At 42.0% G+C, this 27,796-nt stretch overlaps 1 protein-coding gene across 1 annotated transcript in view; it reads left to right on the top strand.

The window, feature by feature from the left end:
- TMEM233 (transmembrane protein 233) overlaps positions 1–26,800 on the top strand; it is a gene marked incomplete at its 5' end in the record, with an annotated part of 29,478 nt that extends 2,678 nt beyond the window's left edge. Inside the window, one exon of the mRNA XM_081251736.1 lies at positions 26,584–26,800. Coding sequence (XP_081107862.1) covers positions 26,584–26,724 — 141 coding nt within the window. The 3' untranslated portion in view covers positions 26,725–26,800. The remainder of the gene's footprint in view (positions 1–26,583) is intronic.
- Between the last annotated feature and the right edge of the window lie 996 nt (positions 26,801–27,796).

The following is a 27,796-nucleotide window of genomic DNA, read 5'->3' as shown; positions in this document are numbered from 1 at the left end:
AAGCCACCAGCTTTGTGCTAGGTACGGGCAATAATTGTCAGACAGATGGATAGATTTGGAATCTGGAAACATCATATGCCATGTATGAAAACAAACAGAACATCAAATTAATGAAATGCAAATTCTAAAAAGAGCTTCCTACACCCTCTCATTGCACTCCCTCTAAGGTACTGGAAGCTTTTTCCCTTTGAAACAGTGTACATCCCGATTTGACAGGTTTCATAATAAAGACTCCAAAGTCCAAAGGATGAAGAGGAAGTGGAAGGGTGTGTAAGAGGAAGGTGGCCCACCAAATGCCAGGTGTGTTCTTTCCCTAGGGAGTCTTGTGATGTTCAGTCCTGGCTATTTTCAGATCTTACTCATCTGTAATTTGTGATAAATTGAGGCACTAAATAGTGGTGCTATTCCCCACGGAAGCACTTGGAAATATTGGGGAGTATTTGTGTATCTCAGTGATTCGGGGCACTACTGGCATTTGGGGAGGGGCTAAGAGTATTAGTATCCTACAGTGCTGGAGGCTGTTGCCCGAATGAAGAACTGACCTACCCCAAACATCAATAGCACCCCAATCAATAAACACTGGGAGATGATGCAAACTGGTATAAATATTGACAAGGCTCAATATAACTAGTTCCCAGAACTGTAGAAAGAGCCAGCAGTCTCAAAACAATCAATATCTGTATTTATTAAACCAAGCCTGAGAAGCCTTCTGTAAAATTACAGAGTTGAAGTAGGTGCTAGGGGATAATAAAACTACTTTGAAAATTATACATTTGAGAAGAGTGTTCTTCAAGCTGTGGGCACCTGTGATCTTTTAACCATCCGTGCAGAGCTAATAGAGTCCTGGTTGTGAGGCAGTGCAGCACCGATGAGAGTCAGTACAATATGGTTTGTTGTATTGAAACACTGGTGGGTCAAGCATTGTCAGAGGCAGGGACGTGAAAGTCTTTGCTTCCCCCAAGTACTGAAAGTCTATTTGTTGCAGTGCACTTAACTGTACTCAATTTCAGGGACACATATCTCAAAGAATTTCCCCCAGACTGGGCCATTGCTAGCCCATATTGCACATGTGAATTTGAAAATGGCACCCTTCCTCCATACAGGTGCAGCACATGGCTTGGAAAGTAAAGCCCAGGGTGGTTTTCATTGTGCTCCCGCTCCTCCCTGGCTATCTCTGTTTATTCCATCCAAAAGATAGAATGCTGGAGACTATCCACATGGCTTTTACCCTGGAGAAAGAATGTTTGTTCATCCTACAAATATTTATTGAGCACCTATTATATGCCAGGCTCTATTCCAGGCATTGGTATACTCTTTTACCTCTGTCAAGTGGTAAATAAGATCAGCAAGGTCTCTGCCCTCTGGAAGAAAAAAGGTTCCAGGCAAGTTGCAGGAGTGTTGGCAAATTTAGCCTGTTGGTTTTGTAGCTGGAATTTGCTGCCTGGCTCAAGAGACTGGAAGTGAGTCCATGCCGAGAGCCTGCATTTTTTATGATGTTATGATACAGTCTTTTGCATAGTTGAACCAAGTTGGTCACTCTAAGTATGGATACAAAATAGCCAGTGAGTTTTAATTAGGTGAATTATAAGCCTTCTTTCAACAGAACTTCTCCCTCACACCAACAGAATCTGTCTAGATACCAACCAGTGAGGTTCAAATCCTTTTGTGCTTTTTGCTACATTTGTGATTTCATGCAGCTGTCTTAATCTTTCTGAGGCTTGATTTTTCAACCCTGTAAAATAAGGGTTGTGACAGTACCAACTCAGGGGCTGTTGTGGAGATTAAATGACAAAAGTTAAATGGTTTCATGGCATTACCTAAAACACAGCTAGAACTCATAAGTATTGATGATGTTGATGATGAACTCAATAAGGATGGTGATGCATATATTTTAGGGATACAAGCCATTACCTTTTCCAGTAGCAGTAGCAGTTTTTCTGTTTTTATTGAGACTAGCAAAATTTGATAAAAAATAAAAACAGTGACCAGTAAATGTGTCACTGGAATAAATACCTGCTGTGGTCTAAGGTAAATATTAATTTCAGACATTCAAGATCTCAGAAAAACATCTGACATATACCTTTTCTCAGAAAGCTATGGGAGGATGTGCTCCCTGAATACAAGGGAGTAAGTCAGGAAAGAGAAAGACACAGGATCAAGAAAATGGCTCCAGCACAGAAAAAAAAAAAAAAAAAAGGCAAAGAGAAATCCTCAAAACAAGGCAACAGGTCTCATAAACCAGCAGAAGATGCAGTTGATAATGGATGATTGATCTGAGGCCATTGTCAAAATCCGTTATCTGGACATGGGCTGGCACAGTAAGCCACAGTCCTGCCCAGAGCCTGACCACACCTGCTCTAGAAGACAAGGTCTGTGGTCAAAAAGAAAGTAAATATCCACAGGATGAAAGACAAACCAAACTGGGCATTCTTTCTATCTGACCCAGGCTCTACCAGGGCTCATCCATCAACGCTGTGTTTCAACTGGACTTCAGTAGGTTTAGAAGGGAGTTGTTTTTTGTGTACGTTTTTTGCGGGGTTTGGTGGTTTTTTGTTTGTCTGTTTTGGGTTTTGTTGTTGTTTTCAGTGACCAAGGCAGAACTTGGAAATAACAGATCTTGGTCGAGGTAGCTGACCCAGGAGGCTTACATTGCTTACAAGTTGAAGCTCTAAATATTGTAGCTCGTTGGGTCTCTCAGTGTGATTCCTCTCGTCCTTCTGTGGCTCTTTCCACATCATTGTCGTCTGAGAAATAGGTTATTAATATTATGGACACCTATGACTTATTTCTTATGAATTCCTGTGCTTGAAGCTCTGAAGAGTGTTAAGATGGTTTCAGATGACAAAGACCTTGCCTGAATTGTGTCAGCTTTGTTGGAAAGCTCTATTTTAAATACCCATAGATTTTATTTTTTAATAAATTTATTTATTTTATTTATTTATTTTTGGCTGCGTTGGGTCTTTGTTGCTGTGCATGGGCTTTCCTAGTTGCAGCGAGCGGGGGCTACTCTTCATTGTGGTGTACAGGTTTCTCACTGCGGTGGTTTCTCTTGCTGCAGAGCACAGGCTGTAGGCGCGTGGGCTTCAGTAGTTGTGGCACGTGGGCTTAGTTGCTCCGCGGAATGTGGGATCTTCCAGGACAAGAGCTCGAACCTGTGTCCCCTGCATTGGCAGGCGGATTCTTAACCACTGCGCCACAAGGGAAGCCCCAATACCCATAAATTTTAGATATGCGCATCACCCAAGCAGCCCCTTGCCTGGATGGCTACTTTCATAAGTTTCCCCAATATGTGGCAGAGGGTGGCCACTGACATTTGGTATTTGGGAATATAGAGTTTAAACTGCTGTTAGGATCCTTTCAGTAGGTCCTTTCAATTTAATAAGTCCTAGATTATTAGAGGTACAAGATGTTAATCTGTGTGTTCCTGTAAAAGAAAACATTTTAGGGCTTCCCTGGTGGTGCAGTGGTTGAGAGCCTGCCTGCTGATTCAGGGGACACGAATTCGTGCCCCAGTCTGAGAAGATCCCACATGCCGTGGAACAGCTGGGCCCGTGAGCCATGGCCGCTGAGCCTGCACGTCCGGAGCCCGTGCTCCGCAACGGGAGAGGCCGCAACAGTGAGAGGCCCGCGTACCGCAAAAAAACACAAAACAAAAAAAAACAGAAAACCATTTTAAATGACATTTTAATTTACTGATAAAATTTTATAATGGCTTTGTTATAATATGGGAGATATAGATAAAACAAGATTGGCCACTAATGGATGGTTGTTGAAGCTGGGTTATGGGAACATGGAGTTTTGTTACATTATTCTGTTAATTTTTTAATATGTTTGAAAGTTTACATAATAAAAAGTTTTTTTTGTTGTTAAGGAAAAAAGAGAGCTCCTCCCAAAGTTGTTAAACATTGCCCAGATAACAAAACAGCAGCTATTAAATGAGATGGCAAAACAGGCCATGGTTGAGGTGCAGTTTGTCATTAATTAATAAGCAAACTATGTCTGACTCGTAATAAATTTTTTTAACTTTTTATTTTATATTGGAGTATAGCCAATTGACAATGTTGTGATAGTTTCAGGTGCACAGCAAAGGGACTCAGCCGTATGTATGCGTGTATCCATTCTCCCCCAAACTCCCCTCCCATCCAGGCTGCCACATGACATTGAGCAGAGTTCCCTGTGCTATACAGTAGGTCCTTGTTGGTTATCCATTTTAAATACAGCACTGTGTACATGTCAGTCCCAAACTCCCTGACTATCCCTTCCCCCCATCCTTCCCCTCTGGAAACCATAAGTCTGTTCTCATAAATTGTTCTCTAAGTCTGTGAGTCTGTTTCTTTTTGTAAATACGTTCATTTGTACTATTTCTTTTTAGATTCTGCATATAAGAGACATCGTATGATATTTCTCTTTCTCTGACTTGCTTCACTCAGGTCCACCCACGTTGCTGCAAATGGCATTATTTCATTCTTTTTAATGGCTGAGTAATATTCCATTGTATATATCTACCACACCTTCTTTATCCATGACTTGTAATGAATTTTAATGATGACTTTGAAGGACACCTTCAACTAGGTCTCATGAGAAGGCCAGGTGGAGGGCTCATATCCTAGAACAGTGCTCCTCAAAATTTAGCCACTTGAAGCTCTTGTTAAAATTCAGATTTCACTTCTCTTTCAAAGCTCAGCTGGAAAGTCACCTCCTTCGTGAAGCCCTTCTTGATTGCCCTGTTGCCCTCACCCTAGGTTGTACCCACTATACTCTGAACAGATTTCTCTCAGAGTACCTTTCCTTCTCTGCACCAGTGTGTGTATGTGATCCCCTTGCGGCTGCACTGTTAGCCCCAGGAACTTAGCACAGTGTTGATAAGTAATGTATGTTTGATGAATGAATGGATGGATGAATGAATGAATGGCTCCAGAGGCCGAAATTTGTTCCTACCTTTATCTCTGAGGATTACACTCCCTTCCCGTCTCTGTTCTGTGTTTCTGCCAAAACATTTTTGGAAAATATCCAGGAAACCCAGGCTAATGCCAAGCATTGCTGAGAAGTTAGCCAAGGCTTGGTTCCCAAGGATAGCTTTCCTGGCTCATCTGGAGCTCACCAGCACCCCACACACTGCACGCCAGTGGGTCCACCTTTGGAAATTGATTTCTGTTCTCAACTAACACTCTTCAGTTCAAAGCTGCTCATCCAGAAGTATGATGCCTTCAGAGCAGGAGTCTGTGAAATCTCCAGTTCTGCAAGTTCAGGAATTAAACCATATTTTCCAAAACCATGCTTCTCAAATAACTGGTTTTGCCTGATATAAACAAGTTTTATGAAAAAAAAAGGGGTAGGGAATACGGGGGGAAATTGAGAAGTCAAATGCTAAGTTAAGCAAAAGTGAACTGTTTCCTTTCCTTGGAGGTCTTGTGAAGCCTTTGGCCAACCACTGTTTCCTGTGGCTCTTGGATGGAACAGTATAGCATGGGACATTTACTAAGCATGTTGCCTCGCGTCTTTTGATCCTCAGGCTAATACGCCACAGAACACACTTTGGGAAATACTGTTCTTAATGATACATTGGTTCTCACTTTTAATGAGTTGATCCATTGTTGATATTAGAGTAATAATGCAGGGTGTTTCATCCCTAACGTTCTTGCCTAAAGACCCACCTCTCTACCTTTCTTCCAACACAGCTTTTTATTTTCCTGCTCAGATGTTGTGCTTTTATTTTTTTATTGAAGTATAGTTGATTTACAGTGTTTCAGGTGTACAGCAAAGTGATTCAGCTTTATATGTATATTCTTTTTCAGATTCTTTTCCATTATAGTTTATTACAAGATATTGAATCTAGTTCCCTGTACTATACAATAGGTCCTTGTTTATCTATTTTATATCTAGTAGTGTGTATCTGTTAAATCCAAATTCCCAATTTTTCCCTTCCCCCTCTTTTTCCCCTTTGGTAACCATAAGTTTGTTTTCTATGTCTGTGAGTCTATTTCTATTTTGTGAATAAGTTCATTTGTATCATTTTTAAAAAATTCTACACGAAAGTGATATATGATATTTGTCTTTCTCTGACTTCACTTAGTATGATAATCTCTAGGTCCATCCAAGTTGCTGCAAATGGCATTATTTCATTCTTTTCTATGGCTCAGTAATATTCTATTACACACACACACACACACACACCCCACATCTTCTTTATCCATTCATCTGTCGATGGACATTTAGGTTGTTTCCATGTCTTGGCTATTGTAAATAGTGCTGCTATGAACATTGGGGTGCATAGATCTTTTTGAATTAGAGTTTTCACCTTTTCTGGATATACGCCCAGGAGTGGGATTGTTGGATCATATGGTAGCTCTACTTTTTGTTTTTTAAGAAACCTCCATACTGTTCTCCATGATGACTGCACCAATTTACATTCCCAGCAAGTGTGTAGGAGGGTTCCCTTTTCTCCACATCCTCTCCAGCAGTTATTATTTGTAGACTTTTTGATGATGGCCCTTCTAACTGGTGAGAGGTGATAACTCATTGTAGTTATGATTTGCATTTCTCTAATAATTGGCAGCGTTGAGCATCTTGTCATGTGCCTGTTGGCCATCTGTATGTCTTCTTTGGAGAAATGTCTATTTAGGTCTTCTGCCCATTTTTTGACTGCGTTGTTTGGTTTTTTTGATACTGAGCCCGACACAGATATTTTTAATGTGTCCTGTAGCCAGACTTGCTGATGTTCTTCCTCCCTCATTATCTTTTTTTCTACAGGTAGAATTCAGAAATTTGTCTTTCTGTTTCCTTTACCCTTTACCTCCTGCTTTCTATTCCCCCAAACTAAAGGGCACCTCCTATATTTAACTGCCTCTTCTGATAACTTCATTTGTTCTTTGTTCTGGATAATTTTGATAGTGTGCTATTGCTGTTATTATTATTATTATTATTACATTTGTCCATATGTATTTACTTCTCAAAGCATTTTCACATGGACACAATTTCACTTGTTCCTCACAAAATTCCAGCGAGACACAGACGAAAGTGGTTCTCCCCATTTATCCATGAGGAAACAAGGCTCTGAAAGGCGACCCTAGTGGACAAAATCAAACATGACAGTCCTCACCCCCATGAAGTTTACAGTCTGGCCTCTTGAAGCATTATAATCAGATGACTATGCTTGCCCTTGGATAGGAACACAGCTTTGATGTTCTGAGAGCTTTGTCTTTTAATAGACTTGCTCCATTGATATAAGAAACATTCATGTAATACTCTCCATCAAGCCTGGCAGAATTTCTCTCTAGTTTTTTTATTTTAGTGATAGACAGGCAAAAGGACAATTCTCACTTGTCCTTGAAGATATTTATAGAGAGAAACAGCCCAGAAGCCCAAGAAGGAGACAGATTAGCATGAATAGATGAATGGTGATGACAAGGAAATGTGCCTTATGATCTAAAAGCTTAGTCTCTGAATTCCCAGCACTACCTTTAGGCAAAGAAACTTAGGAGCAAGCAAAATCTAAAAAGAAGCCCCAGAGTCCTCTGAAAACTCAGACATTATTACTAAAAATATTTACTGAGTACGCACATCCATCAAGCTATTTTGATGGAACCTGCTGTCTGGGAGTTTGGGATCTAAGACAATATTGATCTATATAAAGAGAGTTCTTACACCTGGACGGAAGTATCTCCGACTATGTTCAGACATGGATGTAAGTTTGCACAGGTGTGTGAGTGAGTGTGTGTGTGTGAGAGAGAGAGAAACAGAGGCAGAGAGAGAGAGACACACACACAGAGACAGAAAGAGAGAAAACCTTACTTACTTCCCATTAGGCAAATATCTACTAGAGATAAAGGGATGATAAAGATGGGCATGGTTTTGAAAGAGAGAATAGGTGTTTTGAAGAAAAGGGAACATGTTCTAAAATTAGGATTTCAGTATTGGCAACTCAATAGATCAAAATACTGGCAAAGTCCCAATAGCAAATAAAAAATTTAAATACCAGAAATAAACCTAGGAAACAAGCAACATCTGTACAAAGAAAGCTTCACCAAGAGATTAAAATTTTAAAAAAAATTAACTAAATGGAGAGGTATAACATTACATATTAGATGTTCATCCCAGCATTAAGTTATGAAATGAATTATGAAGTGAGTTAATATACATGAATCATGGTGCCTGGCTCAGAGTAACTGCTTAATTGATGTTTGTCATTGTTGTGGTTTAAATGTGAAAAATTAAAGATGGAGATAAAGATTGATGCCAACAGAAGAGATTGACTAAGTAAATTATAATACATACATTTAGAACATAGAATATTTTGTAACTGTTAGAATCATGCTTTTGAGGAGTTTTTATGCAGGGGAATGTTTAAAGTAAAAGATCAAGTAGGGGAAAAAAGACAATATAAAGTTGTATACGCAATAAGATCACGCGTTCTTACACATTCTGTCAATTAAAAGAATCCACACACCTATATGCACACACACACATGAACATGCATGGGGGGAAAGGCTGGAAAGCATTCCAAAATGTCTACAATGATTCTCTCTAAGCGGCAGGAATATGGACAGTGTTACAACTGTAAAGGTTAAGGGCACAAATTCTATTACCAGGTCCACCAGGGTTTGAATCCTGGCTCCCTGCTTGCTGTCATGTGACATTGATGAAGCTAATTAACCTCTGAGCCTCAGTTTCCTCATCTGTAAATTGGAAACAGTATCACCTACCTCCAGACTTCCCTGGTGGTGCAGTGGTTAAGAATCCGCCTGCCAATGCAGGGGACATGGGTTTGAGCCCTGGTCCAGGAAGATTCCACATGCCGCGGAGCAACTAAGCCCCTGTGCCACAACTACTGAGCCTGCGCTCTAGAGCCCATGAGCCACAACTACTGAGCCTGCGAGCCACAACTACTGAGCCTACGTGCCACAACTACTGAAGCCTGCACTCCTAGAGCCCGTGCTCTGCAACAAGAGAAGCCACCACAATGAGATGCCTGTGCACCGCAATGAAGAGTAGCCCCCACTCGCTGCAACTAGAGAAAGCCTGCACGCAGCAGCGAAGACCCAAGGCAGCCAAAAATAAATAAATTTATTTATTTTTTAAAAAATATATATATCACCTACCTCCAAGGGGTTGCCCTGTGAATGCGATAGGATAATATATGCAAAGTACTTGGTAAATCTTGGCTATTATAACTTCAGATTTTACTATAATAAGTCTTTACTATTTTCCAATTTTTCTGTAATAAATGTTTAGACTTCATTTCTAGTCAGAAATAAGGATTTTTCTAAAGACAATAAAAATCTTCAGCCAGAAGGAAGAAGGGGTGGTGGTAGATAAGTGAATTCTCCACCTTGAAGGGTGGTGCTACTTCTACATCATACGTTCTTTTTTTTTTTTTTTTTAATGTCGGTTCATTGGTTTGTTTATTTATTTTTGGCTTTGTTGGGTCTTCGTTTCTGTGTGAGGGCTTTCTCCAGTTGCGGCAAGCAAGGGCCACTCTTCGTTGTGATGCACAGGCCTCTCACTATTGTGGCCTCTCTTGTTGCGGAGCACAGGCTCCAGACGCGCAGGCTCAGTAGTTGTGGCTCACGGGCCTAGTTGTTCTGAGGCATGTGGGATCTTCCCAGACTAGGGCTCGAACCCGTGTCCCCTGCATCGGCAGGCAGATTCTCAACCACTGCGCCACCAGGGAAACCCCATACGTTCTTATCAAGCTGAAATGGTCAGCTCTGTAGCCCAGTCAAGACAAATGCTATTTTATTCTGATGTTTTGTTCTAGTCTTGAAAATCTCTAAGGACAGAGAAAGCACAGCTTAGCACAGTTTATGCCCAAAGGAAATGGTTAGAAAATATCAGCAGTTTTGTTGTTTTGGGTCTGATTTTACTGGGGTTTTACCTAAGCAGAAGCTCACCTCCACTAATATAAGCCCACTTTTTTTTTAAATTGAGATATAATTGGCATGTAATTTTGTGCAAGTTTGACATGTATAACATTTTGATATGATACATTTATGTATTGCAGTACGATTGCCATCATAGCATTAGCTAACACCTATATTATGTCACATCATTATCTTTTCTTTTTTCATGGTGGGAATAATTAAGACCTAGTCTCTTTGATATTTAGAAGTTTGATGTTTATAATACAGTATTGTCTATAATCACAATACTGTGATTAGATCCCCAGGACTTATTTATCTACTAGTTGCAAATCTGTACCCTTAACATCTCCCCAGATCCCCAGCTTCCATCCCCTAGTAAACACCACCCTGCTCTCTGTTTTTGTGACTTTGGCTTTTTTAGATTCCACATATAAGTGATATCATACAGTATTTGTCTTTCTCTGTCTGACTTATCTCACTTAGCCTAATGTCCTCAGGGTCCATCCATGTTGTTGCACATGGCAGGATTTCCTTCTTTCTCATGGCTGAATAGTATTCCATTGTATGTGTATATATACACCACATCTTTATCCATTCACCTATTGATGGTCCCTTAGGTTGCTTCCATATCTTGGCTTTTGCAAATAATGCTGCAATAAACATGGGAGTGCAGATATCTCTTCAAGATCCTGTTTTCATTTCCTTTGAATATATTTGCACGGGTGGAATTGCTATATCATGTGGTAGTTCTATTTTTAATTTTTTTCAAGAACCTCCATACTGCTTTCCATAGTTAAGCCCATTTGTTTGTTCTGTCTCTCACCCACTTAGAGGGCACCTTATGCTCCTGAGATGAGTTCTTCATGCTTTTGAAGGACATGTGGTTCATAATATTTTCCCTTGAGCCACACTATCTACTCAGTAAGGATCTACCAACAGAAGGAAATGGCAGACACCAGAGAGGATGTCTCCATCACTTCAAACATCCCATGAACCGCCCCCCCCCAAAATCTCTTCCACATCTGTGCTTGATTGTGGCAAAGTCCAAGACCCATTATCAATGAGAAGGAAAACAGAAGAGGCAGGATGTGGCAAACAGACATCTGCATTGCCAAAGACAGAGAAAGCCTGGGTCACCAGGCTTCTCTTCCATTTATGGCAGTTCCTCACCCCTGCCACCATGGTAGGAAGCTGATTGCATGGCAGTTAGCTCTGAAGTTCAAAGAGAAAAGCTGGGAGAAGGAATTCAGACGAGGGAGGAGAGATTTAAGTCAACACAAAGAAGCATCACTTGAGTGTGCTCAGTTCCCTTAGAGAACGTGGCACAGGACCTGGGAAATTTTCAGCTGACATTTCTCAAGGGTAGAAAGCAGGGAACGGGGATTCTCACACATTCATTCATTCATTCAACAGCTTTTGTACACTTACTATGTGCCAGACACTGTGGCGACCAGGTAGATAAATACAGCTGACACTCTGGACATCTGTGAGCTAACAGGTTCTCGTGACTAGAAGCAGTCTACATGTTAGGTCAGCACATTAAACACTCTGCTTCCCCTCAAGAATTCTGAACCACTTAAGAAATAAAACATAGGAAATAAAACAGAGGAGGTGTTTGGAGCATGTGGCTTCTGACTCACAACCAAAGGGATCTACTCTGCCCCCAAATTAGGCAGAATTACCCAACCCTCCATGGGCAACACAGGACAACCACAGCCTTCCCCTGCTTGTCGAATGGGACAGTCAGAGTCTCAGCTCTCTGGCAACTTACATATGAGTCGGGGAAGACAGACCATACACACGTTAGCACATAAACGAGATCGTTTCAGAGTGATAAGCACTGTGAAGAGAATAAACAGGGAAGTAGGAGAGAAGGATTAGTGAGGGCAGGTGGTGAAGAAAACCTGCTTTAGAAAGGGTGATGGGCAAAGACTAAAGGATAAGAACTAGCCAGCCATGGAAAGACCTGGACAGAGCCAGGAGGTGCAAAGGCCCTGGGGTGGAATCAGCTTTGTGTGTTCCAGGGACATATGCTATGACATCTATGTCATCCACTTAAAATGGATTTAACTCCCCCAGGAAGGAATCCCAGAATAGGCCACAAAATAGAAAGGTAGGGCTCTGTTATCCAGTGGGATGTCACACAGGAGCTCTTAACAGACCATTACTTTGCTCTGGTCTCAAGCCAGCCTGCTCCCAGATTTAGCATCAATTCTTGGTTTACTCTTACTTTGACCGTCATTCCAAATTAGAACAATTACTCAAAGTTCATTTGGTCCCTGAAGCACGATCTGTTTTTGTGTGGATCCCAGTTTCCCTGGGCATTAATGACCTGTGCATTTAAATGGGGCTTACATTTATACACCATAGCCCAGGATTCACTGGTTTTTATCCCTCCCTGCTAAATCAACTCCCCACAGAGTTTCTTTCCATATTTCTAGGAGATGTTTCTCACGTGCTCACACAAAAGTCTAATCTGCCGTTAACACATGCAGGCCTGGCTGCTGCTTCTGGTGGGCTCTGGGGTAACCGCCAGGCACCCCCAAGCTGATTCTAAGCCCTGCCACCATCTCTTGCCAGATCCTGCCCGTTTCTTTGGGCTCCATCACTGATCCACTGGAGCCCTCAATGTGCAAAAGCTCTATCACTTGTTCTTGTTTCTTTAAAAACAAAACAGTGTACAACTTACTGGGTTTTGGTATCAGTATATTCACAAGGTTGTGCAATCATCACCACTATTTAATTCCAATAAATTTTTACCACGCCTAAAAGAAATCCCATTCCCATTAGCAGTCACTCCCCATCCCCTTGTCCTCCCAGCTCCTGGCAACCACTGATCTATTTTCTGTCTCTGTGAACTTAGTCATTGTGGATATTTCATATAAATAGAATCATACATTATGTGATCTTTCATGTTTGGCTTTGTCGGGGAGGGGAAATTTCCCCCTCTACCCCTCTTGAGTTCTTGTGGATGGACTAATAATAAAATTGACACAAGACAGATGAACAGGAGAAAAAGAAACACATTATCATTTGTGCACACAGAGTTCTCTAGAAATGGGACCAAAGAAGTGGCCAAGGTAGGCAGCTTTTATACCTTTCAGACAAAGAAACAGTAAATTTGTGAAGAAGCGACAGGACAAACTTAGGTTCTGGGTATTCAGTCAGTAAAGAATCTGGACAGGGTTTGCGCTTGGGCTAGTAGATGTTCAAAGAAACACGGACGTTTGAGTTGATTCCATTTGGGGGGCTGTTATAAATAATGCTGCTATGAATATTCGTGTACAACTTTTGTGTGAACATAGGCTTGCCATTTTCTTGGGTATATACCTAGGAGTGGAATTGTCAGGTCATAGTGTAACTCTGTGTTTAACTTTTTGAGGAACTATCAGTTACTTTTTTTTTGGAAAGCAGCTGCACCATTTTACATTCCCACCAGCAATGTATGAAGCTTCCAGTTTCTCTACATCCTCAGTAATACTTGTCATCGCCTGTCTTCGTTACTCTAGCCAACCTAGTAGGTATCTTGTTGTGGTTTAGATTTGCATTTCCCTGATGATTGATGAGATTGAGCATCTTTTCATGTGCTTATTGGCTGTTTGTATATCTTATTTGGAGAAATGTTTATTCAGATTCTTTGCCCATTTTTAATTGTCTTTTTATTTTTAAGTTGTAAGAGTTCTTTATATATTCTGGATACAAGTCCCTTATCAGATATCTAACTTGCAAATATTTTCTCCTCTCTTAGTGGGTGGTCTGGGCCTTGTTTCTTTCACTTGCTTTGTGACCCTTGTTGGAGGGAACTATCTGCGTGTTGCAAAGTTTTTAGCGAAACCCTTCCTTTTTTGCTTGTAGCCTTTCTCTCCTTTGCCTTGCAATATGGACACTAGGCTGGCAGTAGATTCAAAGGCAGACACTGTGAGGGTTCAGGCTCTGTACCCAGCTCCTGGGTTCAGATCCCAGCTCTATCCCTTCACCTAATTTCTCTGGGTCTAGGTTTTTCCACCTCTACAACAGGAATGTTAACGCAGACCTCTTTGCATTGTTTTCAGAATTACATGAGATAATGCTGAGCCCTTTTAGACTCATCTCAATTAAGTCTCACCACCAACCTGTGTTGTAGGTACTATTATCCCCATTTTACAAGTGAGGAAAACTGAGGTTCAGATCCATCCTTCCAAGGCTTTATTCTCCTTTGGGTTCAGCTGCTACCATATTAAAGATCCATATATCTGTTGTATAACGTCTGTAATAAAATTGGGCAGAGCACAGTTCACATACACACATACAAGTGTTGGGAGGGTAGGTTCCATTTAAGTGAAAAATCGCCAGTGACTCTGGCCTACGAAGTGAAGGCTAAAGAACTAAAATTCCTTCATGAGTGCTTGACCTCGAGCCAAAAATTCTTTCTTCTGGTCATTCAGACAGCAGACCCGTGTCTGCCATTCTAAGGCAGAAGCCCACCCTTCAGAACTCTGACACAGAGAGTTAGGTGACTCAGTTTACCCTTTGTTCTGCCAGTACCGAAATAACAGGTCGTCTTGGTTGGTCAGAAAGTTATGCTGGTCGACCGTTTTGTTTTGGTGTCTGTTTGCCTTGCTTGTGGATTTGTTTGGTTTTCTGACCTCACATAAGGGAATTGAAGGAACCCTAAGTGCCCTCCATTAGGGACTAGAAATGGAGCGGTGAGCGAAGAGAGAGACGTGGTGTCTGCCCTCATGGAGCTCACAGTAACACACACTCAAGTCAATAAGCAACAGAGTCAATAACCGTGAGTCACACCAAGAGCTGTTGACCAAGAAAACGCAGAAGCCTGCAAATAAGAAAAGAGTTCATTGGGATGTTAGGAATGGCAATTCAGGAGGCATAGATTCTGATGAAACTGAAAGAATGTTCCAGGGAAGAGAAAGAGTCAGGGGCTTATAAAGGCAAAAGCCACGAGGCTGTTAAAGTTGTCTGGCAGGAATTATGATTGATTCTGACTCAGGAAACGAAATAGCTTGTCCTGAGGGGATGGACTGACATGAGTTATTTTAGGGTAAGTGTCTGATAAGTATCTGGAGTTTCTGGAACAGCAGGCAGATGTTCTGGATGCTACATTAAGACGTAAGTGGTTGAATCTAACAAGAGTGGATATATGTATATGTATAACTGATTCCCTGTGCTGTACACCTGAAACAAACACAATATTGTAAATCAACTATACTCCAATAAAAATTAAAAAAAAATTTTTTTTAAATCACCTTCTTTGAAACCATAATTCAAAAGGAGTCATGTACCACAATGTTCATTGAAGCTCTGTTTACAATAGCCAGGACATGGAAGCAACCTAAGTGTCCATCAACAGATGAATGGATAAAGAAGATGTGACACATATATACAATGGAATATTACTCAGCCATAAAAAGAAACGAAACTGAGTTATTTGTAGTGAGGTGGATGGACCTAGAGTCTGTCATACAGAGTGAAGTAAGTCAGAAAGAGAAAAGCAAATACCATATGCTAACACATATATATGGAATCTAAAAAAAAAAAAAAAATGGTCATGAAGAACCTAGGGGCAAGACGGGAATAAAGACGCAGACCTACCAGAGAATGGACTTGAGGATACGGGGAGGGGGAAGGATAAGCTGTGACAAAGCGAGAGAGTGGCATGGACATATATACACTACCAAATGTAAAATAGATGGCTAGTGGGAAGCAGCCGCATAGCACAGGGAGATCAGCTCGGTGCTTTGTGACCACCTAGAGGGGTGGGATAGGGAGGGTGGGAGGGAGGGAGACACAAGAGGGAAGAGATAGGGGAACATATGTATATGTATAACTGATTCACTTTGTTATAAAGCAGAAACTAACACACCATTGTAAACCAATTATACTCCAATAAAGATGTTAAAAAAAATCACCTTCTTTGAGAAAAGGTATTATATTAGCAAACAACATTAAGGATAGGGAATTATGCATTGTTTATGTTAATAATGTCTTTGTTCCCAGAAGAATGATAATTGACCTGGATATGGTTAAACAAGTAATATTATGAAATAATTCAAATGCAAAGGAGGTAGAAAGATTAAATAAAATGCATGACTGTTAAAAAAAAAAAGACATAAGTGGTCAAAGTTCAGATTCCATCCAGGCTGAGATGTGCATAAGTCACACTTTCTTAGTGGCCTTGAGAGCTTTCTTAGCAATACCAACTCCATTTTGATTGTCCTTTGCCAGAAGGAGACAGACCAGGGCTGAGTCAGAGCCTAGGTCAAGGGACCTACTTAGGATAGGGTGACCTGAGAAGGCTGCCCTGAGGAAGTTGCCCTGTAAGCTGAGACAGGGAGAATGAGCAGACATTGGCCACATGGGACGGACAGGGAAGAGGGCTCCAAGCAGAGGAAATAACCTAGGCGAGGACCAGGGCCAGGAAGGAGGTAGAGGGTGAGCAGGGAGGAGGGCTCCAGAAGAGGCTGGAGAAGCGTGCCACGGGCCAGGCCTTGGAGGGCTTGGAAGGCCAGAGTTGAGAATGAGAATATGAATCTCTCCCCAAGGGCAAGGGGAGCCAACGATGGGAGGCCGCTCAGAGCTTCCAGTCCCATCCCCTCACATGCTTTATGCCCTCTTCTCATAGACCATTATTAGATATCAGGAGCTTTCCAGAAAAGCCACTTTCCACTAAGGTGTCACTGACTGCTGAGGCGTCACTCTGCTACCTGTCCCAAGTGACAGAAATGTACCTTCTGTGCCATACCAAGGAGGAAGGGGACTTAATGGTGGAAGTCTTGATTTTTGTTGAGGTCTTTTTTTCTTAACACTGGGAAAAATCATGAAGGAGAGCAATTGGGCAAGGGGATGTGGACTCTACCAAAGTATATTTAATAGCTCATTTGTTTTCATCTTCCTTAGTTGGCCTATGACATCATAATATCAGTATAATAGCTCATACTTATTGGTACTATTTCCCAACCACTGGTGTAAGCACCTACGTGTATTAATTTACTGAATCCATAATGACCAGGAAGCCAAAATAAAAAATAACTGACAATGTCTTCCATTGTTATTATTTGGTGTTTGGGGGCTAGTTTTATTTGAGGGTGAACGTGGCAATTCTGAGCACGTTTGGTGGTAGAAAAAAACAAAATGAATGAGTTTTTGTCAGGGAGATCAGTAGCTCAGATGAGAGATATATTTGCCCCAGTTTTTAAATCAGTGGCCAAATTTTTATTAAATTAGAATCAAGTCAGCTATCTGGTGCTGTGTTATCAATAATGCATTAAATCTACCTCTTGGGTTTTAGGGGACATAATGAAGTAGTTATTGTAAGGGCTTTGTCAGTGGATTTACTGTCTTTTGCTTAAGTTTGTAGCCCCTTAGCAAGTTGCCTTTGACAACAGAAACATTATTTGCTTCCCTCTCTCTGAGTCTCAGTGTTCTCATCTGTAAAATGGAGGATAAAATGTTTTGCTCCCATGAGGTTACTGTGAAGATGCAATTATACGATGCACATAAAGTGATTAGGTCAGGGGCTGGCACAGGATAAGCACTCCATAAATATTATCTATTATTTTCACGTGATAATTCATTATTGTAACTATCGTAGCCCCTGGCTTCACCTCCAGCCTCATCTCATGTTCCTTCCTCTCTCTCTCTGTCTCCCTCCCTTCCTCCCACCACCCCGTTTTTCTTACCTTAGTAATATTCTGTAATCTTGTTTATTTGCATGTTTGAGTATTTATTTTCAGTCTTTACCAGAATGTAAGCTCCATGAGGGCAGGGAACAGTGCCTGGCACATAGTTGGTGCGTAATAAGTAGTTTTTGAGTGAATGACGGAATGAATGAGTGGCTGTCCATCAAGATAGTGGTTCTCAACTCTTCTCAGAATGACCCGAGAAGCTTTCCAAAACATACTGATTCTGGAGTCTTATCCCCAGAGATCCTAATTCAGTTGATCTGGGATGGGGCTTGGGCATAGGAATTTTTATGGGCATTTTTGGGACACAGGCAATTCTAAGGTACGGCCACCAATACAGGGAATATAAAAAGTATAACTTGAGAGAGTTTCAATTCAAATCTTCACCCGGCAGCCACCCCATAGGTGATGCTGTCTAAGCTGGTATCATCATGTGGAATGCAGCAGGAGTTCTGCTGTAAAGACCAGAGGGAATAGACGAAGTACTTTCCATATTTCCTTGGCTCAGGACAAGAGAACAGCTGTATCACTGATGTAAAGTGTCACAAATTCCCAGAACATTGGATCCATTGGTGTTCAACTCCAGTTATCACAATTTACGGGGTTATTCTGGGTGTCTCCTTGGAAGTGTGGATGCCGGAAATTACCCGTACCTTCTGACAGGTAGCCAGGAGGCTTGGCTGCATGGCCTCACAGCACAGTCTCGCTGGTCCCTGCTGCAGCCTTCTTGAGATTGGGCAGAGAGACAGTCTCCCTCGTTTCTGGCTCCTGAACAACTTTCCTGCCAGGGTATTTGCGTATCATGTGTCCATCCAGGGAAGGGACGTATAAATAAGCTTGAAATTACTAGATGCAGTGAGCATGACGTCACTAGTATTTACTCCAGGAGAAAGGAACTTGCCCACTTTTCTGTCCAAGTGTGACCTTTGCTGGCTCGAGGCAGCTGACCAAGACCTGGAAGCTCTTTTTAGGTTTTGTAATGACTTATATTTTGCCAGCACAAGCCCAGGCTCACAGAAAAGGGAAAAGGCACCACTGGGAACTCGAGCACCTTATAAAGTGTGTGAGGACAGCCCATTTGTTCTACATGCTGAGAAACGTTCATTTGACTCGCCGTGGAAGATAAAAACCGGAAAGAATCTAAAGGTCCTTCATTTTTTTTTTTAACACATTTATTTATTTATTTATTTATTTATTGGCTGTGTTGGGTCTTTGTTGCTGTGCGTGGGCTTTCTCTAGTTGCGGCGAGTGGGGGCCACTCTTCGTTGTGGTACACGGGCTTCTTACTGCGGTGGCTTCTCATTGCGGTGGCTTCTCCTGTTGTGGAGCACAGGCCCCAGGCCCGTAGTTGTGGCTCTGGGCTCTAGAGTGCAGGCTCAGTAGTTGTGGCGCACGGGCCTAGTTGCTCCGCGGCATGTGGGATCTTCCTCGACCAGGGCTTAAACCCTTGTCCCCTGCATTGGCAGGCAGATTTTTAACCACTGTGCCACCAGGGAAGTCCCTCTAAAGGTTCTTTTTAACATACTTTGCAGGGTGAACAGAGACAGCAAATTGCTATCTAGCACCTTAAAATAAGGGTCATTGGTTTATGAAATTGTGAGGAAGTCTCACAGCTTGGAAAGCAACTCTGGGCAATATCCAAATGCCACAAATCTAAGTTAAAAGACAATGAACATGGACATGGAGAGAGGGTGCGACTTACAAAGGGTAACATGAGAGAATTGCTTTTTTTTTTAGTTGAAGTATAGTTGATTTGGAATGTTGTGTTAATTTCTGCTGTACAGCAAAGTGATTCAGTTTTATATTTATATATATATATATATATGCACACACACACATACATATATATACATTCTTTTTTATATTCTTTTCCATTATGGTTTATCATGTGATATTGAATATAGTTCCCTGTTCTATACAGTAGGACCTTGTTGTTTATCCATTCTATGTATAATAGCTCACATCTGCTAACCCCAACTTCTCACTCCATCCCTCTCCAAACCCCTTCCCCTTTGCAACCACAAGTCTGTTCCCTATGTCTGTGAGTCTGTTTCTACTTCATAGATAGGTTCATTTGTGTCATATTTTATTTTTATTTATTTATTTATTTATTTATTTATTTATTTATTTATTTATTTATTTGCGGTACGGGGCCTCTCACTGTTGTGGCCTCTCCCATTGCGGAGCACAGGCTCCAGATGCGCAGGCTCAGAGGCCATGGCTCATGGGCCCAGCCGCTCCGTGGCATGTGGGGTCTTCCCGGACCGGGGCACGATCCTGCGTCCCCTGCATTGGCAGGCGGACTCCCAACCACTGCGCCACCAGGGAAGCCCCCATTTGTGTCATATTTTAGATTCCACATATAAGTGATATCATATAGTATTTGTCATTCTCTTTCTGACTTACTTTGCTTAGTATGATAATCTCTAGGTCCATCCATGTTGCTGCAAATGGAATTATTTTGTTCTTTCTTATGGCTGAGTAATATTCCATTGTATGTGTGTGTGTGTGCGTGTGTGTGTGTGTGTGTGTGTGTGTGTATGCCACATCTTCTTTATCCATTCATCTGTCGATGGACACTTAGGTTGTTTCTTTTTTTTTTTTTTTTTTTTTTTTTTTTTGCGGTACGCGGGCCTCTCACTGTTGTGGCCTCTCCCGTGTGGAGCACAGGCTCCGGATGTGCAGGCTCAGCAGCCATGACTCACAGGCCCAGCCGCTCTGCGGCATGTGGGATCTTCCCGGACCGGGGCATGAACCTGTGTCCCCTGCGTTGGCGGCCGGACTCTCAACCACTGCGCCACCAGGGAAACCCAAGTTTGCCTTTTTAATGTGGCTACCAGCAAATTTTAAATTACATATGTGGCCCCCATTATATTTCTTTTGTACAGTGCTGAACTATAATATATAAAAAGTTCCTGCAAATCAATAAGAAGAAGACAAACCAGTAGAAAACTAGACAAAAGATACAAGTATAAACTTCATCAAGAAGAAATACATTTGACAAATAAACATCCATACATACATTTGTAAATACAACAAGTATTTACTGATCTCCAGGCACTGTATTAGTCACCAGGGAGAGTTTTTTTTTTTTTTTTTTTTTTTTTTTTTTTTTTTTTTGCGGTAGGCGGGCCTCTCACTGTTGTGGCCTCTCCCCTTGCAGAGCACAGGCTCCGGATGCGCAGGCTCAGCAGCCATGGCTCACGGGCCTAGCCGCTCTGCGGCATGTGGGATCTTCCCAGACCGGGGCACGAACCCGTGTCCCCTGCATCGGCAGGCGGACTCTCAACCACTGCGCCACCAGGGAAGCCCCCAGGGAGAGTTTTAAATAAACTGATCTGAGAAGGCCTCTCTCAGGAGGTGACATTTGAGTGGAAGTGTGAATTTGACTTAGTTTCATTATTAATCAAGAAATGTTATTTAGAGATTCTTTTTCACCTGTTAAAATGGCAAAAATAGATTGATAATATACAGTGTTAACAAGGTTGTGGAGGAAAGGACACTTAAATACTGTTAGTGGGAATATAAATTTATATAGCTTTTTTGCAATGCAATTTGACTATGTCTCCAAATGTAAATACATCTACCCTTTGACTCTGTAATCCCATTCCTAGGAATCCAGTCTAAGAGGCTCAAATGTGTACAAAAAAAATGTGAATGAGGGTGTCCACTGCAGCATATTATGTAATTGCCACAAACTTTAAATAACTGAAATGTCTTTTGGTGAGGTGTGACCATTTAAGTGACTACTACAAACCCATTAAAAAGAATGAGACAACTATACTTGCAGCTTTTCTGAAAGTTTGAAGTTGTTTGAAAACAAAAATTTACCCATCAGAAATGCATCGTGAGGGCTTCCCTGGTGGCGCAGTGGTTGAGAGTCCGTCTGCCAATGCAGGACACATGGGTTCGAGCCCTGGTCTGGGAAGATCCCACATGCCACGGAGCAGCTGGCCCCGTGAGCCACAATTACTGAGCCTGTGCGTCTGGAGCCTGTGCTCCACAACAAGAGAGGCCGCGATAGTGAGAGGCCCGCGCACTGCGATGAGGAGTGGCCCCCACTTGCCACAACTAGAGAAAGCCCTCGCACAGAAACGAAGACCCAACACAGCCATAAATAATTAATTAATTAATTTAAAAAAAAATGCATCGTGACAAATTAAGATTTTCCCCAAGAATCAAGGATAATGCAACATTAGGGAGTTTATCAATATACTTTAAATCATGACTGGAGAAAGAAAACAGGAATGAGATAGACCCAGAAGCACTAGCTTGGAAAGCCGCCCACCCTATAACAAGTGGAAAAAAGCAACTTTCAGAACAAGTATAGTATAATACTATTCACATTTTTAACTAAGAGGAAAAGAAAAAAATGAAAAACTCAGAGAGAGAGAGAACCAAACTATCTACGTGACTTTGGGCAAATCATTTTAACTTCTCTGTGCCTCAATTTTCCCATCAGTAAAATGAAAACAAAGCATCTGCCTCACTGGGTTGTTATGAGGACTAATGAGATAACCCTTGAAAAGTATTTAACACAGTGTCTGGTACATAATAAGTGCTCAATAAATGTTATCTGTTACTATCATTTTGTCAAAGAAAAACTCAGAGGCCAAAGCAACTAGAAAAGAAAAAATTTTATTTGAAAAGAAATACAAGCAAGTCCAGCCAGCCAATTACAAAGCACAGCACAAGTATGTAAAGGAAGCAAATGCAAAATTGACAAGGTTACCAAGTTTTACATTAATCTGTTCATGATTAAAAAACAAAGCAGAACAGTATCTTTCTCAAAAGATTACATATCCACAAAAGAAGTGACCTGTGTTTAGGCATCCACATAGCAAAAGGCAAGGATGAAATTCTTTGCCAAGACTTAGGGGAAATACTCAAGGTTTCAATATCAGAGGGATGCGGGCTAGATAGACTAACCTGTTGTTCTTGGTTTAATCTCAGGATACAAATTGCTATTTCTTTCTCATGACTGTGATACATGATGTGCTTAGTGATCATGAAAACAGGAGAAAGTGTCAGTTGTTTTCCTTTCATATTATTCATGGGTAAAAAATCTAGAAGCAAACGTACCACACTGTTATCTTTGGGAAATAGAATTGTGAGAAGAGCTTACTATTTACTGTATATGTTTCTGTAGCATTTGAATGCTTTACATGTTCACAAATTTCATTCATAATTTGTGAAAGAACTAAGAAGATCATATAAATTTTAAATATTGACGCCATCCCTTGTTTCTTTCTAGTTCTTCCACAGAAGATGGGATAGTTTGCTTTTTAAGCTCTTCAGAAAAAGATTTATAAACCATGCATTTTCTCTAAAAGCCATTTCTGCCACTTCAGTCTGTAGCATCTGCCAGGAGACACTTAATATGCAATTCCAGTTGGGAGAGAAAAGAATTACAGCCAATGAATTGGGGAGGGGGAGGTAATTAATCCTTTCCTGCTTCATTGTTAGATGATGACCCTGAAGCCCAAGCCCCACACCAGTGAAGTCCTTTAGAGTAGAAATCTGGGAGTTCTGAAATATCCCACCCTCGTCCCTCCCCCCATATCCTTATATCTGCCCAGCAGATTTACCCATGGGCAGCTCCTTCTTCAAGAACCAGAGGAAGAAACGGATTCATAAGAGGACTCCTGGGGAGAAAAGAGTCCACAGTTAATACTGAAAGAGGCTTTTCATCTGTTTTTCAAGCTAACCGTGGACCCATTCCTAGAATGACTCAACATCTCCCTTATGAGCCCCAGAGGGATGGTGAATTGCAGAGAGGAGGGTCACATACAAGATGCCAGACTGGCAACAGGTGATGAAGGTTGGGCAGGGTTCGCTCATGTCTTGCACTCAAATCCCCCTTAACCAGGCACCAGCATGACTCTTCTGACCTGCAGCAGACAAGTCAAGTGGCCTGGGTAGCCCCCATCTCACCTGTGCTCATGGGCAATGCACAGATGTAGACGTACCCTTCAACATGGCACACATTGGCCGTTCTTCCCACTTTCATTGTCACTGCTGCTGAGAACATGAAACTGGTTTTTCGTCCAAACAGCCAAGAGTTGACAATGTTTGTGGGGAGATTGGCGGGGGGTGTCTCATTATTTTTTCTCTGGTTACAGCAAAACACAAACATCACCAGAACTAATCTGAAAACTGGGTTTTCCAAGGTAGCATGATAGAATAATGATCATTTTAGGAGGGTCTGAATCTACATAATTTTAAACTGATCATGAACTCACAATTTGGGGTTCTAGGATTCTATGCACTGACTTTGATTGTGAAGCCTCTAAAACAAAGTTTCCCAAACTTGGGTCTCCAGATTCTATTCTGTCAAGGGGTAGAGATTGAGCACTTATAATTCTCATAAGTAGCCCAGATGATTCTATTGCACACCAAGGATCTCAGCTTTAGAAGAAGAATAAAACAGGCAGCGGCAATTCACAATAAAAGGTAACATGTATTGAGCATATATTATGTCCTGGACCAGTGCTAACCACTTTACATGCATTAACTCATTAGCACCTCTCATATGAAGGAGGTGTTATCACTGTTGCTCCCAACTTACAGATGAAGACACCGAGGCTTAGAAAGCTTGATAATTTGCTCTAATTCTCACAGCTGATAAGACATGGAATTTGAACTCAGATCTCTCTGTGTTTAGAGCCCATACTCTGTGACACACTTCCTTGGGTTAAATCTTAAGGTGGTAAGCATCTTGACCTTGCAGGATGTTAAGGATAGCTGTCTAGACCAAAGCTTTTCAATCCTGAGACTGCCAGATACTGTGGCAGCAACCTAAGTATCCATCAATGAATAAGTAGATAAACAAAATGTGGTCTCTCCATAAAATGGAATGTTAGCCTTAAAAAGGAAGGAAATTCTGACACACGCTACCACATGGATGCACCTTGAGGACATGATGCTAATTGAAATAAGCATAAAAAAACAAATATTCTGTGACTCCACTCATACAGTGTCCCTAGCAGAGTCAGATCTATAGAGACAACAGAAAATGGTGGTTGCCAGGGGCTGGAGGGTGGGAGGACTGAGGAGTAGGTGTTGAGTTGAGTGCAGAGTTTGAGTTTGAGACGATTGATGATGGTGATGTTTGCACAACAGGGTGAATGTACTTAGTGCCACTGAATTGTACACCAACAATGGTGAATTTTATGTTAGGCACATTTTATCACAATTAAAAAAAAACTGGTGTCTGGTTCCTGCACCAGTTAAATCAGAGTCTCTCCAGAATAGGGCCCAGCTCTCTGTATTTTTTAAAAATATACTATCCAAGTGTTTCTAATGGGCACCCAGAGTTAAGAACCCCAGAATTCAGGGTGCAGAATTCTGGAGCTCACCCTGCTGGCAGTCCCTGGCATCGTTGCAAGTTCCCACTCTCCCATTCACACGAGAGGCCTAAAAGCAAGACTCGCTGGGAAAGGCGAGTCTCCCAGCCTGTTGCTGACTAAGGTGGCCGGGTCCAAGAGTTAATGGAAGGTCTTGGAAGCAGAAAGCTCTGCGGTATCCTGGGTGTTTCTCTGGCTTGTCATTGTCTGCATATGCCTCATTCCCCTTAATAGTCGACGAAGAAGGGTGATTATTACTGAAGTGCTGAGCTTTCAGGATCAAGAATAGAGTTCCGGGCTTCCCTGGTGGCGCACTGGTTGAGAGTCCGCCTGCCGATGCAGGGGACACGGGTTCGTGCCCTGGTCTGGGAAGATCCCACATGCCGTGGAGCGGCTGGGCCCGTGAGCCATGGCCACTGAGCCTGCGCATCTGGAGCCTGTGTTCCACAACGGGAGAGGCCACAACAGTGAGAGGACCGCGTACTGCAAAAAAAAAAAAAAAAAAAAAGAATAGAGTTCCCACGGAAACCTACAGTCCATGGCATGGATCAGGTCACTGTGTCCCTAACTTATAAATGTATTTCCAGTCTTATTTGGGCTGCAGCATGACTTTTGGGGAATTCTCAGCAATGGGAGTTACAATAAAGAGAGCTTATTATAAGCGAGAAGAATGGCATCTGGCCTCCAGCTCAGCAGCAAGGATTCTCTGAGCACCTCTACTTTGCCTGGGACTCCAAGATGCCCTCAATGAACTCATATTCTGTAGGGAAATGGATGTATTCATTCACCCATTCAGCCAATACATATTTCATGAGTCCCTGCAATGGCCCAGACATTGCTCAAAGGGGCACAGAATCTGATTCTGGGCCTTTGCACAAGGATAATCTGCTGAGCCCAGTGATACCCTGCAGCTGCTGGATCATGGGGAAGCCTGGGGTAACTCAGAGGAGAGGCCAGGATGGCTGGGACACTGGGGACGGGTAGCTGCTAATTACCAACCAGTACAAAAGTATTCCAATATTTTAACAGCTGGGAAAGCTGTATGAGTAGGTGCCAGATGAATGGCAGCTTGGCTTGGGCAATGAGGTGAACAGTTCAGCCAATGTCCCTGACCTTCTTGTGTAGGAACAGGCAATCTTTTTCTGTCGTAGACCAACTAGTAAATATTTTAGGATTTGGTAGACAGTATGCTCTCTGTCCCAGCTACTCAACTCCATTGTTGTAACATAAAAGCAGCTACAGACAATAGTAAACAAGTGGTTGTGACTGCATTCCATACAGACTTTGTTTATAAAAACAGCAGACTGGATTTGGCCTAGGGGCCATAGTTTGCAAACCCCTCTTCTAGTGGATGAGACAGATATACCCATTCATCCTTTCATCATACAAATATTTATCACGCATCTTCTACATGACAAATATTGCACTGGGCACTGGTATACTGTGCTGAAAAAGATGGAATGGTCCCTGCCCACAAAGCACTTAATGGGAGACAACAAATCAGTCTTTTCAATATGCTACGGTAAATATTAAGATGAAAATAATCAGGAAATACAGAAGAGGAAGTTAACTCAGACTGGGAGTTCAGGGAAGACTTCCTGGAGGAAGTGGTAACCATGCCACCTGCTCAGATCAGCCTGGGAAGCCATATCTTTCCCTGTGGGTTGTCATCACCAGCTCTTCCCTTGTGTCCTCCAGTCTCTGAACAGCTACAATGATGGAGACATCGAAGGATCCAAGCGGCTTGGGAGGAATGCCAAGTGGGTGGCCTTCGCCTCCATCATTATTGGCCTTCTCATCATTGCTATTTCTTGTGCAGTTCACTTCGCACGAAAGTAAGTAGGGTTTTTTAATCCCTCCCAATGTAAAATGTCTTTTCTTTTTTGTTTTAATTTATTTTTTTTAATTTATATATTTGGCTGCACCAGGTCTTAGTTGCGGCATGTGGGATCTTTAGTTGCAGCATGTGGAATCTTTAGTTGCAGCATGCGGGATCTTTTAGTTGCAGCATGCAGGATCTTTAGTTATGGCATGTGAACTCTTAGTTGTGGCATGTGGGGTCTTTTAGTTGCGGCATGCGGGATCTTTAGTTGTGGCATGTGATCTCTTAGATGCAGCATGTGGGATCTAGTTCCCCGACCAGGGATGGAACCCAGGCCCCCTGCATTGGGAACACGGAGTCTTAGCCACTGGACCACCAGGGAAGTCCCCTAAAATGCCTTTTCTTGAATGTCCACTGGAATCAACTAGGATAGGTTAGGTTGTGCTCAGTAACAAACAATCCCAAACAAAAGGGTTTTCATTTTTCCTCACTGCTGTTCCATGGGCCGTGTAGGTTTGCGGAAGGTCTCTCTTCCACACAGTCACTCAGGGTCCAGGCTATCTGAAACTCCACCATCTTGTAGCTGCTCTATCTAAAACAGGAGTCAATAAACTTTTCCTTTAAAGGGCCAGATAGTAAATATTTTAGGCCACTGTCAGCATGTCAGTTGCAACTACTTAGCTCTGCCATTTTAGCACAGAAGCAGCCATAACCAATCTGTAAATGAATGGGTGTGGCTATGTTCGATAAAACTTTATTTATAAAAACAGGGAGCTGGCCCATGGGCCATAGTTTTCCAACCTCTGATCTAGAGCATGAGGGCTTCTCAGGCTAAGACAGGAGACAGAAAAACCAGAGAATCCCACGTGAGTTTTCACTGCCTCAGCCCTGGAGTGACACATGTCACTTAGGCTCATAATTGATTGGCTAACACCAGTCACATAGTTCGACCAAACTGTAAGAGAGTGAGAGCTGCAGGACAGTAAGTGGAATATTTAGGTTATTACTTGCTCTGCCTTAGCATCTGATCTGCTAAATGATTTCCTACATGACACTGCATCCAACTAGCCTAACTGTTCTTAGTTTAAG

This window comes from Mesoplodon bidens (assembly GCF_964165515.1).
Source record: "Mesoplodon bidens genome assembly, chromosome: 13".
NCBI classification, from domain to species: domain Eukaryota; kingdom Metazoa; phylum Chordata; class Mammalia; order Artiodactyla; family Ziphiidae; genus Mesoplodon; species Mesoplodon bidens.
Note: the sequence above shows the minus strand (reverse complement) of the source record. Positions and strands in the feature narration are given on the sequence as shown.